This window comes from Gallus gallus, chromosome 27, assembly GCF_016699485.2.
Source record: "Gallus gallus isolate bGalGal1 chromosome 27, bGalGal1.mat.broiler.GRCg7b, whole genome shotgun sequence".
Lineage (NCBI taxonomy): Eukaryota > Metazoa > Chordata > Aves > Galliformes > Phasianidae > Gallus > Gallus gallus.
Window position 1 is genome coordinate 3,711,576 of NC_052558.1, and position 17,202 is coordinate 3,728,777.

The 17,202-nt window shown below is 68.1% G+C and overlaps 3 protein-coding genes across 14 annotated transcripts; 2 read left to right on the forward strand and 1 right to left on the reverse strand.

Moving 5' to 3' along the window:
• The first annotated feature begins 290 nt into the window (after positions 1-290).
• On the forward strand, positions 291-9,689 carry SP6 (Sp6 transcription factor). Of its 7 annotated transcripts, none has more exons than XM_046904456.1 (2): positions 291-350; positions 8,018-9,689. In XM_046904456.1, the coding sequence occupies exon 2, from the start codon at positions 8,054-8,056 to the stop codon at positions 9,125-9,127; it is 1,074 nt and encodes a 357-aa protein (XP_046760412.1). In that variant the 5' UTR covers positions 291-350; positions 8,018-8,053; the 3' UTR covers positions 9,128-9,689. The 7 variants fall into 7 exon arrangements, with proteins under 7 accessions (XP_046760412.1, XP_024999897.1, XP_024999896.1 ...); XM_025144129.2 differs by lacking the exon at positions 291-350 and adding an exon at positions 2,624-2,704; XM_025144128.2 differs by lacking the exon at positions 291-350 and adding an exon at positions 5,453-5,549.
• A 1,819-nt stretch (positions 9,690-11,508) lies between these two features.
• Positions 11,509-14,104, forward strand: SCRN2 (secernin 2). 4 transcript variants are annotated; one of them, XM_015299484.4, is made up of 8 exons: positions 11,509-11,733; positions 11,891-12,062; positions 12,180-12,361; positions 12,437-12,636; positions 12,743-12,958; positions 13,039-13,204; positions 13,279-13,456; positions 13,568-14,104. In XM_015299484.4, exons 2-8 carry the CDS (start codon positions 11,892-11,894, stop codon positions 13,724-13,726), a joined length of 1,272 nt encoding a protein of 423 aa, XP_015154970.3. In that variant the 5' UTR covers positions 11,509-11,733; position 11,891; the 3' UTR covers positions 13,727-14,104. The 4 variants fall into 4 exon arrangements, with proteins under 4 accessions (XP_015154970.3, XP_024999890.2, XP_040509253.1 ...); XM_025144122.3 differs by having other exon boundaries at positions 11,509-11,580; XM_040653319.2 differs by having other exon boundaries at positions 11,509-11,575.
• Positions 14,079-17,178, reverse strand: LRRC46 (leucine rich repeat containing 46). 3 transcript variants are annotated; one of them, XM_046904457.1, is made up of 9 exons: positions 17,149-17,178; positions 16,773-16,851; positions 16,591-16,687; positions 16,409-16,517; positions 16,029-16,075; positions 15,721-15,830; positions 14,994-15,063; positions 14,612-14,784; positions 14,079-14,471 (listed from the first exon to the last, which is right to left on the reverse strand). In XM_046904457.1, exons 1-9 carry the CDS (start codon positions 17,161-17,163, stop codon positions 14,146-14,148), a joined length of 1,026 nt encoding a protein of 341 aa, XP_046760413.1. In that variant the 5' UTR covers positions 17,164-17,178; the 3' UTR covers positions 14,079-14,145. The 3 variants fall into 3 exon arrangements, with proteins under 3 accessions (XP_046760413.1, XP_040509252.2, XP_001236149.7); XM_040653318.2 differs by lacking the exon at positions 17,149-17,178 and having other exon boundaries at positions 14,612-14,747; positions 16,773-17,120; XM_001236148.7 differs by lacking the exon at positions 17,149-17,178 and having other exon boundaries at positions 16,773-17,120.
• Between the last annotated feature and the right edge of the window lie 24 nt (positions 17,179-17,202).

Sequence of the window (17,202 nt, forward strand, 5' to 3'; positions counted from 1 at the left end):
ATTCCGCCGAGCAATGGGACGCGGTGATGGAGCGACAGCTCCGCCAATGGGAGCGGACCGACAATATGACGGACGGAAGCGGAGATCCAATGGGAGGGCGCATCCCTGATTGGCATCTCGGCTGGTCAATGAGAGTGCGCGCAGCCCGTCACCGTCCTCTGATTGATTGACAAGCGTCTGAAGCAGAGAGGCGGACTTCCTCCTGGGCGGGAGCTGCCAGAAAACAGCCTCACGGTTGGCTGCCACCAGCACGATTGGCACAGTGATAAACCAACACGAGGAGCGGGGGTGCCCCGCGCCGCCCGGGATTGGCTGCGCGCCCGGCGGCGGATTCCGGCGCCTTCAGCCCGGTGAGGGCGCGGGGTCCCGGCGGGGCCGCACCGGGACGCGTCTACCGGGGGTCCGCCGAGCTCCGGCCGGCGGCGACGCCCCTCCTTACCGCCCCACCGCGGGGCCGGGCCCGCAGCGCTGAGCCCCCCCCCCCCCAGCGTTGCTCCCGACGCCCCCCGGATGCCGAGGGGGGGTCCCAGCCGGTGCCCGCCCTCCTCCGGCCCCCCCCGGGCCCGGCCCCCCCCGCTGGAGCCAAATAATTGCTCGGCGCTTTGTTGTGCGGTGTCTATGGCCGCGGGGCCTCCATTTGTGGGAACTTGCTGCGGCGAGTGCCTCCCTTCTAATTACCATCCCCTCCTCGCGCTCTGCTTACTCACAGCGCCCGGCCCCGCCGCCTCCGACCCCCGCCCCGACCCCCCCCCGGTACCGACCCGGGCTGGGGGTCCTCGGGGCAGCGCAGCTTCGGAGGGGGAAACCCATAAACGGAACGCAGTGGGGATCCCGGGGGACGGGCAGCTCATCCGGGTCAGACCCACACCCAGCATCCCCCCCCCCCCCCCCTCGCAGTCCGGCACTGTGCAGCCCCCCCAGTGCTGCCCTGGCACCGCTTCCCCCAGTGGGGGGACGAGGAGCAGCTGCCTGCATTGCCCGCCCTGCACTGCCCACTCCACACTGCCCACCCCATACTGCCCACCCCACATTTCCCACCCTGCATTGCCCACCCCGCATTGCCCACCCCACATTGCCTGCCCTACATTGCCCACCCTACACTGCCCACCCCATACTGCCCACCCTGCATTGCCCACCCCATACTGCTCACCCCACATTGCCCACCCCGCATTGCCTGCCCTACATTGCCCACCCTGCTCTGCCCACCCCATACTGCCCACCCCGCACTGCCTACCCTGCCTGCATTGCCCACCCCACATTGCTCACCCTGTGCTGCCCACCCCGCATTGCCCACCCCATACTGCCCACCCCGCATTGCCCACCCCGCATTGCCCACCCTATACTGCCCACCCCACATTGCCCACCCCATACTGCCCACCCTGCACTGCCCGCCCTGCATTGCCCACCCTGCTGTGCTGCCCACGCTGCCCACACTGCACTCCTGCCCAGACAAGTCCCAGCCTGCCGCTCCCTGCCTCAGTTTCCCCAGGCAAGCAGTGACGCCAGCTTTGGGCTGCAGGCCCGGCACGGATGCAAGCAGGGACACGGGGATGGGGATGTCCTTGGTGTGGGCTGAGGGAGTAAACGCGGGTGGGTTTTGCATGGTAAAGGGGGGTTTCCTGGCAATGGGATGGCTCAGCTCTTTGTCCCGGGTCCTTGTCCCCCGTGTGTTTGGCTGGGACATGGGGAGAGGGGGCTCTGTAGTGAGGCACAGGATGGGACCACACAGATCAGCAATGGGATATGGGGACACAACTCCGTGTGGTGAGGCTGGGAGGGATCACAGCAAGACAGGGGGCAGAGACATACAGAATAGCACCAGGATATGCCATAGGGTCCCAGCCAGGAGCCCTGCAGGACCTGGAGCTGTTGTGTGGGGGGAGGGCACGCTGTCCCCTATGGGTCCCCATCCCCACAGCTCCCCATCCCCACAGGTCCCTTAGCCCCAGCCCCCTTTAGCCGTCCCAATGCCCGGGGCTGCTGGCAGCTGCTCAGAGCCCACACGCAATTAAGGCAATTAGGGCACCTCTGCAGCCCGCCAGCCCATCTCTGCTGAGATCATTAAACCATTCTTAATGATTTCTTCGAAGAATTAGCAGGCGGTTTGACAGAGCCCCCGCCGGGGGGTGGCAAAGCCAACCTGGGGACAGGGACGGTGCCGTCACCGCTGCCTGGGGGCCCTGACGTCAGCCCCGCGCTGCCTCCACACCTTTGATCCCCGCCGTGCACCAAACCTGTTCCTGCATGGCTGGGCCAGCCCTGCCCCCCCCCGGGTCCTGGGGGCTCCGTGCGTGGGGAGGAGGTGGTGATGGCACTACCGGGTGGCACCTGTCCGTGGTGTGGCTGTGTCTCCAGCGCAGCCATGTGTCCCCATCCGCATCCCCAGAGCGAGCACTGTGTCCCCAGCGCACCCATACATCCCCATCCCCGGAGCAGCCACATCCCCAGCGTGGCCGTGTGTCCCCATCCCCCAATGAGCCACACGTCCCCGGTTGTGGCCGTGTCCCCATCTCTGGGTGCTCCCCGCTGCCGCGCCGGGAGGGTTTCCTCGCGTGGTGACGGCCGGGCGGGCGCAGATATGCAGGGAGATTACGTGAGGCTCATTAAAATCCAGGCTTGAATCATCACGGGCTGTCAGCTCCTCGCAGGGCAGGGGAGGCCGTCGTGCTGTAAAGGTTGAATCCCGACAGCAGTTCCTGCTCAGGTGAGAAATGCAGCCCCGGGGCACGCTGCGACCTGGCACGGCCGCGGGCAGAGGAGAGCATCGCGATAATCCCGGAGATATCTCTGTGTAGGGCTCGTATGGGGACCCATAGGGCAGCAGCTGGAGGAGCGTGGGGTGTGGGAAGGACAGGGTCCCTGCTGGCCCTTGGAGGCTGTGCTGTGAGCTCCGTGCCAGGCACGGGGACGGGGACGGCACGGGGACGCTGTGCTGTGGGTGCTGGGGGGTCCCGTGGGGTTCAGGCACTTGGCCCCCAGACAGACCCCTTTGCTCTGGGTTTGTGGGCTCACAGGGCCAAGGCCAACCCATGGGGCCATACCCACCTGGTGCCCCCCAAGGTCCACGGGTGCCGTCATCCCCAGCGCCGTGCCTGGAGCTGTGCCATCCCCAGCAGCACAGCCCCCCCAGGGCCGTCTGGGTGCCGATCCGGGCGTCTGTCTGAGGCCCCACAGCCCCCCCCAGGGGACTCCCCTGAGGCCGGGGCGATCCAGACGGCACAGCCCCATGGGCTGGGATGGGGTGGGACCGGCTGCCATCACCCCAAGGCACCCCCTGCACAGCCCCCCCTGGAACCTGCTGGCAGGCACCTGGCTCAGCACTCACCGCCGTGGGCAGGCGCAGGCACACGGGGGTGCACGCACACACCACATCACCGTGCACACACCGGTGTGAGCGCACACTGGTGCACACATGCAGACGTGGGTGCACCGCACGTTCCCAGCACCCCGCCAGCCCCGCTCCCCTCGCACATCCCAATTTGTTTTATGACAGCAGAGGAAATTGCCGTCAGTTCCCCACAGCTGGGAGCCCTTTGAAGTGCTCTGCCTGGGGGCCGGGAGGGGCCTCCCCCTCCTCCTCTGCCCCCCCACCCCCCCACCACGACCCCTCATCCTTCTCTCCCTCCTGGAGCCGGGGGACACATCTCCTCCTCCCCCATCCCTCCATACCCCATACCCTTCCGTTTCCAGATGGGCACAGGGCTGCCCCCACCTCTTGTGGGGCTGTGCCTCATCACCCCCCCCCCCCCCCCAGCTGCTATTTAGGGGCCACAAACCCCTGCTGAGCCCTTGGGGGGGGGGCCCTGGGTCGCAGCACCCATCGGCCGGAGCAGCTCCGGCGCACGGAGGGATTCGAGGCATTTTCCTCTTGCCTTGTAATTTATGCAAATGGGCTCTGTAATTAGCCGTAATTTCAAGGCACTGCTCGGGGTTTCAGACGTTCCATGGCAAGGAGATGAACCCCCCCCCCCGTCCCGCATCCGCCATCCTCCTGCTTGAGAGTCATTCCTTCCATGGGTGGTCCCAACAAAGTGCTGCTCATGGCAGTCCCAGGAGCCCCTGCCCTGCTCAGCCCCCGCCCCAGCCCCATTCCTCCCAAGCCCCCCAGTCCCCTGTTGCTATAGGGGGGGGTCACACCTTATCTGACCCTTGCCCTGCAGCACGCTCTTGGCCATGGCTCGGTGTCCCATGGTGTCCCATAGGGAATCCAAAGGCGCTGATGGGGTGAGGAGTTGCAATGAGGGCCAACCCCACTGCAATCAGTGGGACCGGAGCCCTCATCAGGACCGAGCTGTTCCCGTCCCACCAATCCCAGAGCAATGGGGAGGTTGGGACCAGACCCTGCAGTAAAGGGACGCGGGATGTGCTGCCACGTGCACCACGCGTGGGAAAGGCACATCAATTCCCGAGAGCGGAGGGACCCGGGGGCCGCATCCCCACCACCCACCCCCTCCCATCGGGGTGCTGCAGCCGGGATCAGGAGTGGGATCGGGATCACCCCGCATCCCTCCACGTGCCCTATGTGGATCACGGCCCTGCGCACATTTGGGGCCACGTGTTTGTGGCTCACCCCATTGCTGCCCATCCCCTCCGCTCCGGCGTCCCCGCGGTGCGGCGGAGCCGGGGGTCACCGCGCTCCACCCCCACCCTCAGCGGCGTTTCGGCGGTGGCGGCAGCGCCGTCCCATCCCTGCACGCTCTGCCGGGACCCACGCGATGATGAAAACCAGGAGAGTTTCCCCCAGGGCAAAGGAGTTCCCGCACCCGCCGCCCGGCCGGGCGCTTGGCAAGCACCGGGAGCTGCGGGCTCCCACGCATCACGATGGCCAGCGGGGCTGCGGGTGGGCTCCTGGCTCCAGCGGGGTGCCGGCATACACGGATACCCTCCCCGATGGCTTTGCTGTGGGGTCTCCAGCAGCCAGCCCTGCTCCACGATGGGGACGCCGGCTGTAGAAACGGGGTCGTGACAGCTCCGTTGCGGTGATGTCACCTGGGGAGCCCCCCCGGGGTCCCGGCAGCTCCCAGTGCTCACAGCCTCCATCAGAGCATGGGGACGGGGATGGGGCCAGGAGGGTCGGACCCCACAGCTGAGTACGGCTGGGCTCCCGCTCAGCTCTTTGGGCTGCATGTGGGGCACGGTGGGATGTCAGCGCCCCACTCCGATCTGCCACGCATCCGTCGCCAGCCCGGATACGTGTCCATGTCCCATCCACCCCATAGCACAGGGATGAGTGGGGCCACTGTGGTGGCACCCGAGGGGCACAGGGGCTTGTCAGCACTCCGGGGGGCCGCAGGGGCGGCGGATTGGGGCTGTCCGGGCCGGGCCAGCTGCCGTCGGGGCGCAGGAGGGCGGAAGGAGGAGGGCGGCCATAGGCGCAGGAGGGAGGAGGTGGTTGTTGCTTTCTTCTTTTAATTACCCCCTGTTTGCGGTGTCTGCTGCGAACTTCCCGTCCCCTCCCTCCGCTTTCATGCGCCGGATCCCGAGCTGGGGACGAGGCTGCTGTCAACCGCCCGGGCTCTGCCTCCAAGGGTTAAAATCACCTGGGCCAGGTATAGGGGTGGAGCTGGGAAGGTGGGGAGGGAGGGAAGAGCCGGCGCGCGGCCGGGACCCACCATTCCTGCTCGCCCGGCCCAGTGGGTGCCCGGTCCCTGGGGAACCGTGCGGGTCCCTCGGGGGTCCCTCGGGAGCCAGAGCCGCCCGCCCACCCCCGCCGATGAGGACGGAACCGCCGGGAGCTCGCCGCTGCCCTTAGACCCGTACGTACCGCACGGCGCCCCGACGGCACCGGCACCGCTCCGGTGGTCCCGAGCGCGGAGATCCCGGTAACCGCGGTTGGGAACGGGACCGCGCCGCTCGCCGCTCCGCCCGAGCCCCCCCCCCCCCCCCCCCGACCCCCGCCGTTCCCATTGCGGTCCCTTTGCAGCCCGGTCCCCGCGTGGAGCTGCGGCTCTCGGGGCAACCGGGGCCCCTCCGCGCCGCCCCGCCCCGCTCCGCCGCGGCCCCGGGGAGTTTCGCTGCGGTGCGCTGAGCCCCAAACCGCGGCATCGCCCCGCAGCGCCGGGATCGCCCCCGCATCCGCGGCGCGGTTCCAAACCCGCGGCATCCCCCGAGCCCGCGGTATCCTCACGCGTGGAGCCCCGCGGGGATGCGGGGTGCCCGGCCGGGCGCGGGCCGAGGGCAGCGGCTGCCGCCCATCCCCGCCGCGGGGCGCGGCCCCGGCTGCGAGTCGGGCAGAGCCGCTCTGCCCAGCCCGGCCCGTGACTCACAGCGCATCACCGCCGCTGCCTCAGTTTCCCTGCGGTGGAGCGGCCGCCGCGTCGCCGCCGAACCGCGCCAGGGAGGGACAGCGCGTGGCCCCGGGCTTCTGCCGTCATCTTCGGATGGAAAAACGCCACCGGAGCGCCTCCGGGGCCGGGCGCGGTGGGACGGGGCTGGGGATGGGGGTGGGGGCTGTGCCCTACGGCTGAGGGGCGCGCGGTGGGGGCTGCCCGGCACCCGCGCTTCCCTTCTGCCTCCGGGTCCTTCCTTCGGTTCCGGGCACCGGGGGGCCGGTCGGGGTCGCGGTGCCGGACCCCCCCGTTCCCAGCTCCGTGTGGCCCCACACAACGTCGGTGGCTGCCCCGTACCCGGCGATGGGCCGTGGGGTTTTGTGACCCCCGTGTGGTCTCAGTCCCCGCTGGGTGTCAGCCCTCACCCCCCCGCCTGTCGTCCCCCCCAGTCGTGGGGACGGTCCTGGGAGTGTTGGGGGCGATCGATACCAACCCTCCCCCACGGGGCGGAGCAGAGCCGAGCGAAGGTGGGGAGCAGCACCCCCAGCCCTTGGGGGACTCATGCTTCCGCTCGGGGCTCCTATAGCAGGTGGAGATGGGCTCCATTGGATGGGGGGGCTTTGGCACCGGCAGCTCCTGCCCCGCTCTGTGGGGTCCCCCTCCCCACCCCAGAACCGGGAGAAGCGGCCTCTCCGTGGGGCTGAGGGCTGCCGGGGATCTGCAATGCTGGGGGCTCCATAGCGCTGGGGATGGAGGTTGTGGAATACGGCCCGAAAGCATCACTGCATCCCTGGGGGTTTGTCCCCATCCCACAGTGGGGGTGGTGGGAGGCAGTGCGGCTTCGCACCCATCGCCCTGGGGGTGTTGGGAAGGGGCTGCGGGTGAAGGGAAGGGGGAAGGGGGGGGGTCCCGGGCACCGGTGGGAAACCGGGGGGGGTGGGGGGGGGGCGGGAGCCGGTGGCGGCAGGTGGATTTCAACACCGGGGTGGGGCCGGGCCCCCGTGGGTTTTGTGAGGCTCCGGTGAGTCACGGCAGCGCTGCGGGGAGCAGTGGGTGCCCGGGGGCTGCGGGTGCGTGGCCGGGGGCGAAAGCAGCCCCGAGCCCGGCTTCAAAGCGCTGCCGGCGGCCGAGCCTCGGGGCTCCCTGCCCTGTCCCACTGCCATCTGGCCACGAGCTGTGTGCCCCCCCCGGCTGCGTTCCGCCCCCACAGCGGCGCATGGGCTCGTGGGTGCCGTGTCCCCGTGCTGTAAGGTGAGGCTTTGGGGCTCGGCCGGGTTTTGGGGCAGGGTTTGGGGCAGAGCACCCCGCGGTGCTGTGTTTGGGGGCCGCGGCAGGGAGGTGACGACGCAAAGCCCCGTGGTTTCCTCGGCTTTGGGAATTCGGGACCAGGTCTGTGGGGACGGCGCCTGCGGACCGTGGGGTGCTGCTGCCCGGTACCGTCCCGGTGTCACACCGGGGTGCGCGGTGGGGAAATGCCCTCAGTGGGGTGACGGGTGTTGGGGACACCGCCTCGGTGGGGCTGGCACCGATGGCACAGCGTGATCCATGCACGGGAACTGCCGCCCGCCTCAACTTCCCTCTGTGTGAGGACGGGATTCGGGGCCACCACCGGCGTCAGCCCCACACGTGGCCATGGGGACACACCGGGGGGCGGGGGGGGAAGGGGCCCGCTGGGGCGCAGGGGACGTCCCCTTCTCTTCTCACCGCTCTTCTCTCCCCCACCGCCCCCCCCTTCCCCGGCCCTGCAGGTCTGTCTGCGCCTCCGCCCGCGCCGCCGTCCGGCAATGCTCACGGCTGTCTGCGGCTCTCTTGGGAACCAATCCTCCGACGCGCCCCGCGCCTCGCCGACCCCCCTGGACCTGCAGCCGCTGCAGCCCTTCCAGCCCCCCCCGCCGGGCGCCGACTTCGCCTCTCCGCTGCCCCCCCCGGAGCTGCCGCTGCCGGGCCCCGACGTCGCCTTCGCCGCTCCCGGCGCCTACGACCCCCATGGCCCCCCGCGGATAGAGCTGCCCCCCGACGGCCCCGCCGCCCCCGGTTCCTACGCCAAGCTGCTGCAGGCGGCCCCCCCGGACATGGCGCACCCCTACGAGCCCTGGTTTCGGCCCCCCCACCCCGCTCCCTCCGGAGAGGAGGGGGGGGTCAACTGGTGGGACCTCCACGCCGGGGCCAGTTGGATGGAGCTGCCCCACGCGCAGGGGGGGCTCCAGGTGCCCGCGCCCCCCGGCCTGCAGCCGCCCTTGGGGGGGTACGGAGGGGGCGAAGCGCAGCTCTGCGCTCCCCCCGCCCACCTGCTGCCCCCCGCCCAGCACCTGCTGGGGCCGGAGGGGGCGAAGGCGTTGGAGGGGCCCCCCCAGCCCGAAGCGGAGGGGGGCGGGCGGGCCAAGGGGGGCCGCCGGGCGGTGCCGCGGGGCGGGGGGCAGGCGGCGTGCCGCTGCCCCAACTGCCAGGAGGCGGAGAGGGGGGGGCCGTGCCCCGAGGGCTCCAAGCGCAAACACCTGCACAACTGCCACATCCCGGGCTGCGGCAAAGCGTACGCCAAGACCTCGCACCTGAAGGCGCACCTGCGCTGGCACAGCGGCGACCGCCCCTTCGTCTGCAACTGGCTGTTCTGCGGGAAGCGCTTCACCCGCTCCGACGAGCTGCAGCGGCACCTCCAGACCCACACGGGCACCAAGAAGTTCACCTGCCCCGTCTGCGGCCGCGTCTTCATGCGCAGCGACCACCTGGGCAAGCACATGAAGACCCACGACGGCGGCAAGGAGGGCGGCGAGCCCGACGCCAAGGGGGGCAACGAGCCGCCGGGGGGCAAGGGGGGCAAAAGGGAGCCCGAGGGGGGCACGGCCGCCCCCACAAACTGAGCGGGTGCCGCGGAGGGGGGGGTGGGGGTGAGGGGGGGGACGACCCTCGGGGCTGGTCTCCGGGGGGGGCTGCCGCCGCTCGGTGCCGCTCGGTGCTCCGGTGGGAGCGGCGGCGCCCGCGGGCGGTTTCGCTCGTCCCGCGCCCGCTCCCCCCCCATCCCCACCCCCCCCCCCCTCCAACTCCGGTTTCCCCAATGGTATTTTGGGAGCTGCTGGCAGGCGGCTCGGGAGGAACATCAATGGGAGCCGAGGAGCCGGAGCTGCCCAGGCACGTCCGGCCGAGAGGGGCGGAAGGAGAGGGAGAAAGCGAGAGAAAGCCCCGAGCCCTCCGCCCTGGAGAGTGGCTGCAGCCCGGCGGCTCCTCCCGTGCACCCCCCAAACGCTCCGGGGTTCAGCCCCCATTGCCCCCACCCGTGGCACTGCGTGGGTCCCACAGCCCACCCTATTGGAGCCTCGCTCGGGTTCGGGGTGGGAGGGGGCTGCAAACCCCTCTTTTTCTTTTTTCCTTTTGGCCTCAATTTGGCCCATACGGATGGGATGGCGACGGGGGGGGGGGGGGGGGGGAGAGCCAAACTGAGGCCAAAAGAAAGAAAAAAAAAGAAGAAAAGGGGGAACAATAATCATCATCATCCTGCTTGAATGTGAGTTGTGGGGGGGTGGGGGGGGGGGGTGCTGTCGGGCGGCGCTCGGCGGGTGGTTGCCCAAGCGCCCGCCTGCAGCTTTCCCACACCCACCGCCGCCGCGGCCCCGGGCGGGAAGCGTGGAGCGGCCGCGGTCCCGGGAGAGCCGGGATGGCCGCATTCCTCCGCCCGCCGGTCCCCCCCCCGCCCCCCCAGCCCGGCATTTGCGGCCGCTCCTCCCCGGGGACCCCGCGCCCCCCACCCACCCGTGCATGCTGCCCGTCCCTGGGCTGTCCCAAGCCGCGGCCCCTGTAATTGCAGGGCTCCCCCCCTCCCACTCCGTGCATGCTGCCCCCCCCCCCCGGGACCCCTCCTCCAGGGACAGCCGCCCATCCCCTTGTGCATGCTGCCTGTCCCCCCCGGGGACCCCATAGCCATCCCGTCCCAGGTCCCCGCATCTCTCAGCAGGGACCCCCCCCCATGTTCGTCCGTCCCCCCCCCCCCCCCCCGGGGCTGTCCCCTTCGCCCAGGGCACCCCGAGTCCATCCTTCACCCCCCCACCCCGTTGGTGGCCCACGAAGCGTTCCGTGGGTGGATCTTTTGGGTCTTATCTCCTCCACCCCCCCAAATTGTGGCTGAGCCCCATGGATAAAGAAGGAGACACTGAACACTGGGGGGGGGGGGAGGGAAGGCAGCACTGGGGGTGGGGTGGGCTGATGGACCCCCGGCTGTGCCCCACAGACAGCTCTGGGTCACAGCCGTCGGGGATGTGGGGAGGGGTGGATCGGGGCTCCGTGGGGGTCGTGGCCGGAGCTCAGAGTCCCCGGGGGAGGGGGGAGGATAAGGTGTGGAGGTGAAGTCGAGCGGGGTCCGTGCCCAGAGGGCGCCCCGCAGATCTTCGGGTTTCGAGTGTTTTATTATTATTATTAATTATTAATTATTATTATTATTATTATTATTTTATTAAGGTGAAGCCAGGCTTTGCCACCCGCTCGGGGTGGACGGCTCCGGGTGAAGATGTAGCCGCGGCCTTTTGTGCTGGGGAGGGGGGGGGGTCCCGTCCCTCTGCTGTGCCCCCCCCCCCCCACCCCTCAGGAGCCCTCCCCGAGGTGAAGTCTCGTTGGGCTCCGGGTCCCCCCCCGGCCCCGTTTGGCCGTTCCCAGCCCGACTCAACCCCGCACTGCCGGAGCCCCGGGGCTGCGGTGGGGAGAGAGAGGGGGTGGGGGGTGGACAGGACCGAATGCGCTCTGCCCCCGCCCGTCCCCTCCGCGATGGAGCAACGGGAGGCGGCGGCACCGGGTGGGGAGGCCGGAGCCCGGCCCCCGCCCGCCGAAACCTGTCGGGCCGGCTGCGGCGTGGGGTGCCGGCCCCGAGCTGCCCCCGCGCCGCGTCCCCCCCCCGAGCACCGCCCCGGGGCGGGGAGGAACCGGCAGCGCCGGCCCCGGGATCCCCGCCCAACCCCGCCCGGGCCGGGGGCGGCCGAGGAGCTGCGGGGGGAGCAGGAGAGGGGTCCGTGCTGCGGGAGGCTGCGGGGCTGGGGCTCGTTTTGTACCGGAATAAAGCGCGTTTTTCCACGGATCGGCTCTCCGGCTCCTTTTTTTGAGGGGGACGTCCGGGAGGGTTCTCATCCACAGCGCTCTGCTGGGCGCTCCCGGACCGGGGGGTACCGGTGGGGGGGGTCACGTCCCGGCGCCACCGCCCTGCGACCTCCGGCCACCGGGCGCCGCCGTCGGCCGCATGGGACGGGGCGGGCGGGGACGAGGAGGGCGGAACCGGGAGACGAGGGGAGGAGACGGCACGGAGGCAGCGGCAGGTCCGGGGGCGGAGGGTCCGGTAACGGGGATCGTGCGGGTCGGGGGTCCGGGAACAGTGACACGATTACTACGGGGGTCCGGTCCCGGTCCGTGCGGAGCTGCGGGGCTCTCAGGCAGGAGGTGCAGGGGAAGGTGCCCCACACCGCTCCCCCCCCTTCGAGCCACCCCCCAGGTTCGCTGCTGCGCCCCAGAGTTGGGGCCGCTGCTATCCCTGTCCCGCCCCACACCGCGGGTCCCCATCCCCCACCGAGGGGACCCTGGGGACAGCCGCAGGGCGCGGACGGGGGTGTGACGCTGCCATCGGTGCCCCCCTCGGTGCCCCGGTTTAGGATGGCAGGACACGACCCCGCACCCTCATGCTGTGACTGCTTCGTGGCGCTGCCTCCGCACACCGCAGCGCCCGCCGTCGTCTTCGGCAAAAACGCCGACCGACCGCGGCACGAAGTGCAGGAGATCGCCTACATCCCCTCCGCCGTCCACCGCCCCGGGGACAAAGTGCAGGTGAGAGCGTGCCGGGGCAGCGGCGTGACGGCTCTCGGTGTCCCTGTGCCGGTGGTGTGATGAGCGCGCTGGGTCTCAGCCCTGCCGCCCCTCCCTCCCCCCCCCCTTCCCCCGCAGTGCACCTACATCGAGATCGAGCAGGCGGAACGGACCCACGCGGTGGTGCTGAGCCGTCCCGCCTGGCTGTGGGGCGCCGAGATGGGTGCCAACGAGCACGGGGTCTGCGTGGGCAATGAGGGCGTTTGGACCCGGGAGCCTGTCGGGGAGGGTGAGGCGCTGCTGGGCATGGATTTGGTGAGGTGAGGAGCAGCCCTGCCGTCACCCCACAGCTCCCGTGGGGCGCAGGCGGCCGAGCGGGTGCTGCCATGCTGCAGGCTGGGCTTGGAGAGGGGCGGCTCTGCCAGGGAAGCGCTGGAGGTGATCACGGCGCTGCTGGAGCAGCACGGGCAGGGTGGGAGCTGCAAGGAGGAGCCGATACCCTTTGTGTACCATAACACCTTCCTGCTGGCTGACCGCCACGAGGCCTGGGTGCTGGAGACGGCCGGCCGCTACTGGGCAGCCCAACAGATCCGAGGTGAGGTGGGAGACCCTGCGAGCACACGCAGCTTTAGGTGGGGTTAATGGGGGGAGCCCCATCCGCCGGGGTCTGCCCCACGCCTGACGTGTCCTGAGCTCCACAGAGGGCAGCCGCAACATCTCCAACCAGCTCAGCATCGGGACGGACATCACAGCTGAGCACCCAGGGCTGCGGCAGCGAGCCCAGAGCCAGGGCTGGTGGAGCGGGGTCGGCCAGTTCAGCTTTGCTGAGGTTTTCTCCCTGGCACAGCAGCCGCCACGCATGGAGGCTGCCAAGAGCCGCTATCGTGCTGGCAAGGAGCTGCTGCAGCAGCACGCAGGTGGGGACGGGGATGGGGACAGCCACCCCCATTTTGCTCCGTGGCAGCCAGCGGTGACGTGGATCCGCTTTGCCCAGCAGGACGCATCACAGCAGAGACGTTCATGGCCATCCTGCGGGATAAGGACAGCGGAATCTGCGTGGACTCGGAGGGTTTCCGCACAGCAGGCAGCATGGTGTCCGTGCTGCCCCAGGACCCTGCCTTGCCCTGCGTCCACTTCTTCACGGCCACCCCGGACCCCTCCAGGTGAGGACGCCGGGGGTGATGAAGACGAGACAGAGCCGTGCCCTGGGCTGAGCGTCCCTGCTGCTCTCCGCCAGGTCTGTCTTCAAGCCCTTCGTCTTCGTGCCCGGCCTTAAGCCTGCGCCACAGGTGAGTTCTCCCACCTTCAGCGACGACCCCGCCAAGAAGGTGCCACGCTTCCAGAGCACGGTCGATCGGAGGCACGAGCTCTACTGCCGGCACCAGGCAGCGCTGGAGCTGATGGAGAAGGACCAGGTAGCACCGAGCCCTTCCTCACGGCCCTCATGCTGTCCCACAGCAACGTGGGAGGCAGTGGGATGCCCTGAAGGTGCCCATCCTCAGCCTTTGTGTCCCTCACCCCACCAGGAGCGGGGCCAGGAGCTCCTGCAGACGCTGCGGGACCTGGAGAAGCAGGGCCTGGAGGCGGTGAATGCGCTGCTGGCGGGGAACGTGGCCCCAAAGCCAGAGGAGCTGGCCGAGCTCTTCTTCGACTGCGTGGACGCAGAGATGAAGTTTTACAAATAAACCCCGTGCAGGTGTGTTAGGAGGGGAGAGGAGCTGAGGTCGGGCTCCAGCTCAGACCCCACAGCGTTGTTCCCACCCGGGGGTGAGAAACCCTTCCTGGTGCCCTGCCCTGCTTCCTCGCCTCCTCTCCTTTTGGAGCTGTGGAGGGGAATGGTTCCACCAGCACCTTCAGCCCTGAGCAGTCAATCAGTGCTTGTGGGGGTGGCTGTGGTGCGGAAGGGGGCGCAGGGAAGGGGTGGGGTTCCCTTTCTCAGCTTGGCACGTTGTTTCCCACCATTAGCAGAGCTGCTCAGCCCCTCAGCAGAGGACACAGCTGCTGGCTGCAGGGCTCCGTGTCAGACAGAGATCAATGTAAGAATAAAGAGGCTTTAATTCCAACTGTGCAGCACTGTGCTGGTGCCACATACCTGAGGTGCCGCCTATTTCCCTGCCCCTTTGCTACAAGGCTCCCCTTGCAGGGCTGTGGGCCGGGGCTGGCTCAGGATGGCAGCTGCTTCTGGCTGCTGGCTGCGTCCAGGTTTTGCCTGGGGACGGAGCTCAGACCGCCCAGGGCAGGGGGCTGTGGTGGTTCCTGGGCTGGAGGGTAGGCAGCTCTCTGTGCCCAGTGAGAACAGTGGTAGAGGGGGCAGCAGCAGACCCCCATGCTCCTGAAGCTCCTGCAGGCGGGCCTGGTGTTCCTCCAGGGCCTTCCCTTGCCTCCTCCGAGAGCGCCCAGCCAGCGCCTGCTGCAGATCTGTGAAGAAATCTGCCAGGGATGGTGGGAAGGAGAGGGAGAAGAATTAGAAGAGAGCCTGGCACAGCTACCTGAGCTCCTTGCTGCTTGTGTCACCCCTGGGGACAGAGAGACCCCCAAGCATGCAGCGTGTGCTGCTTCAGTCTGGGAACCTTTGCCTGTGGTGAAAGGGGCACTCGGCTCAGAGAACGACTCATCATCGCTATCCTCGCTGCTGGAGCAGTGTTTCTCCTCCTGTTTCTCATCTGGGGCAGGATCCACACAGCTGTGGAGGGGCTGGGCATCCAGCTGCAGGAGATGGGGCAGTGCTCCCAGCACCAGCTCCCTGCAAGCAGCAAACGAACAGCAGACATTTCCCCACCCCACAGCAGCATGCTGGGAGAAGCACCACAGCCCCCCCTGCCCTACCTGGGCAGAAGCAGACTCAGATTTCCTGGGTCTGGGTGAGGTGTTGAATACAACACTTGAGCTCACGGGGTTTGGGGGCTCGCTCTCCCCCCCCCTCTGCTCACCAATGGGGGTTCCCTGACCCACCTGTAGCCGGGTTGGTGGGTGCATTCATTTCCTGTCAAGTCCAGGAGGCGGAGGCTGCGGGGCAGCTCATCTGCACAGATCAAAGGAAGGAAGAAAGGCACTGAGAAGGGGGCTGAACCCCACCTGCTCTGCAGAGCCGTGCATGCAGCAAACCCTGCGTGCTGCCGCCGCCTCCCAGAGAGCTTCACACACATTCCTGAGGCCACAGCCCTGCCGTGGGAAGCTGCCTCTCATCTCACAGCTGGGGAAACTGAGGCAGGGAGGGAGGGGACCCATATTCCATACAATCTGATAGTGAGAAAAGAGGCTTCTTCCCTTCCCAGACTGTCACTGTTCCCTTTCTCACTCCTGTCTGCAAACAGAAGGTAGCACACTAGAATCACTACAGAAGAGCAGAGTGATGTACCCCTCCATCCCTTCTCTTTGTGCTGAAAAAACACCCAGGAGAGCCTGTCTGCACCATCACTGCCTAGTAGGGGCAGGAAACACCTTCTGGATTGAAGAGGGCTGGAGCAGTTCGGGTTGAGATCCCTGAGGCTCTGTTGAAGAAGCACACAAGGTGGAAGCAGACACCTGGAGTTTGCTAGGGGAAGGGCTGGCTCAAAGCCATCTGTGGGGCTCCCAGTGCCCTGCTGGGACACGTGCCCCAGCCCCAGGATGGCTGTGCTGGAGCTCTGCTGGAACCCAAGAGCTGCAGAGAGCAGGGACAGGGCCAAGGCCAACCCACCTGCATCCAGAGTCTGGATCTGGTTCTGGGACAGGTCCAGGAAGCGCAGGTGTTGCAGGGGCCGCAGGTTCTCCACCTTGCGGATGCAGTTTCCAGCCAGGCAGAGGAACCTGGGGAGCACAGGAAGGGCAGAGGGAGGAGCTGTGGCACTCTCTGAAGGGGGTGAACCACCCTGTGGTCCCCAGGGTGACCCCAGCGGTGCAGCACTGATGGTCTGGAGATGGCAACCCCTTGTGACAAACCACTGCAAAGTCGCCCTGTAACTTGAGAGCCCCCTTGATCACACGCATCCCCTTAGTGGGGCTTACTGCAGGTTGGGAAAGCAGTCCAGGTTCTCTATCTTCTCAATTCGGTTCTGGGGGAAAAAAAACACAGCACAGCAAAACATGATTTTCTACTGCATGGAAAATCAGAGTTCAGGAGCACTCCAGAATCATTCCCACCTCACATGTGCAATGGTGTTCACCACCACCAAGGAGCTGTTGGCGTGGGGGATGTATGGGAGCTCATCAAAACTAAGGCTCCTCAGTTGGGATTAGAAAAGCCAGAACCTCGCTCAAATTATGTCACAGAAAGGGAGCTCTGGAGGTCTCTCTGGCAGTGCTGGGGGGCAGAACTGGGGGTGTTTATGCTCCCCCCCCCCAAGGAGGCTGTTCCCCACAGGACCAGGCTCTGCCTGCTACCTTACCCGCTGCAGGTAGAGACTGTGAATCCCCAGCAGGCTCCCAAGCCTCCCGATGGTGCAGATATCCTCCCGGTCCAAGCGGATGGTCTGGAGGGCTGGCAGCTCCTCGGAGCTGGTCAAAGGAGTGTTCTGGGGGAGTCTGTGGTGCCCACCCCCCACCTGCTGGGCTCCCCGTGGTTTCTCACCAGCTCACTGGGCACATGGTCTCCCCCAGCCCAGGAAGGCTCCGTGCAGCCATGAGGCGGTCAGTGAGGGTCACCCCCAGGGACTGCTGCTCACGGCCTGGGAGAAACTGGGCTCAGCCCCGCTCAGCAGTGGCTCCAACCCCCTGCTTCTCAGTGAGCAGGCTCTGCGATGGCACACTCACCCCCGGGCAGAGCCTCCTCCTCCCCAGCCACGGTGGGTGCTGGTGGGCAGGGTCCCTGTCCCCTCCCTGGGTCTTTGTGCTGTGTGGATAGAGGGATATGGGGGAGGGCTGGGGCAGACATGCTGCCTCTGTGAGGGGAAAGGGCACCAGGCAGAGAGAGAGAGGCAACAATAGGAGGGGAATAAACGGGGGGCAGAAAGAGGTGGGGAGGAGGAACAGGATGGCCAAAGGCCTCGGGGTGGAGAGGGCCCGGTGGGGCGGTGGATACGCCGGAACGGGGGAACAGCGGGCCCGGCTCAGAGCACCGCAGCCCACGAGTAGGCCGCGGCGCGCCGGTTGCTAAGAGACGGGACGCACCGGAAGAGGCGGGACTTACAGCACCTCGGCGCATGCGCGCAACCAACGTCCCGCCTTCCCACAAGGCCCTGCG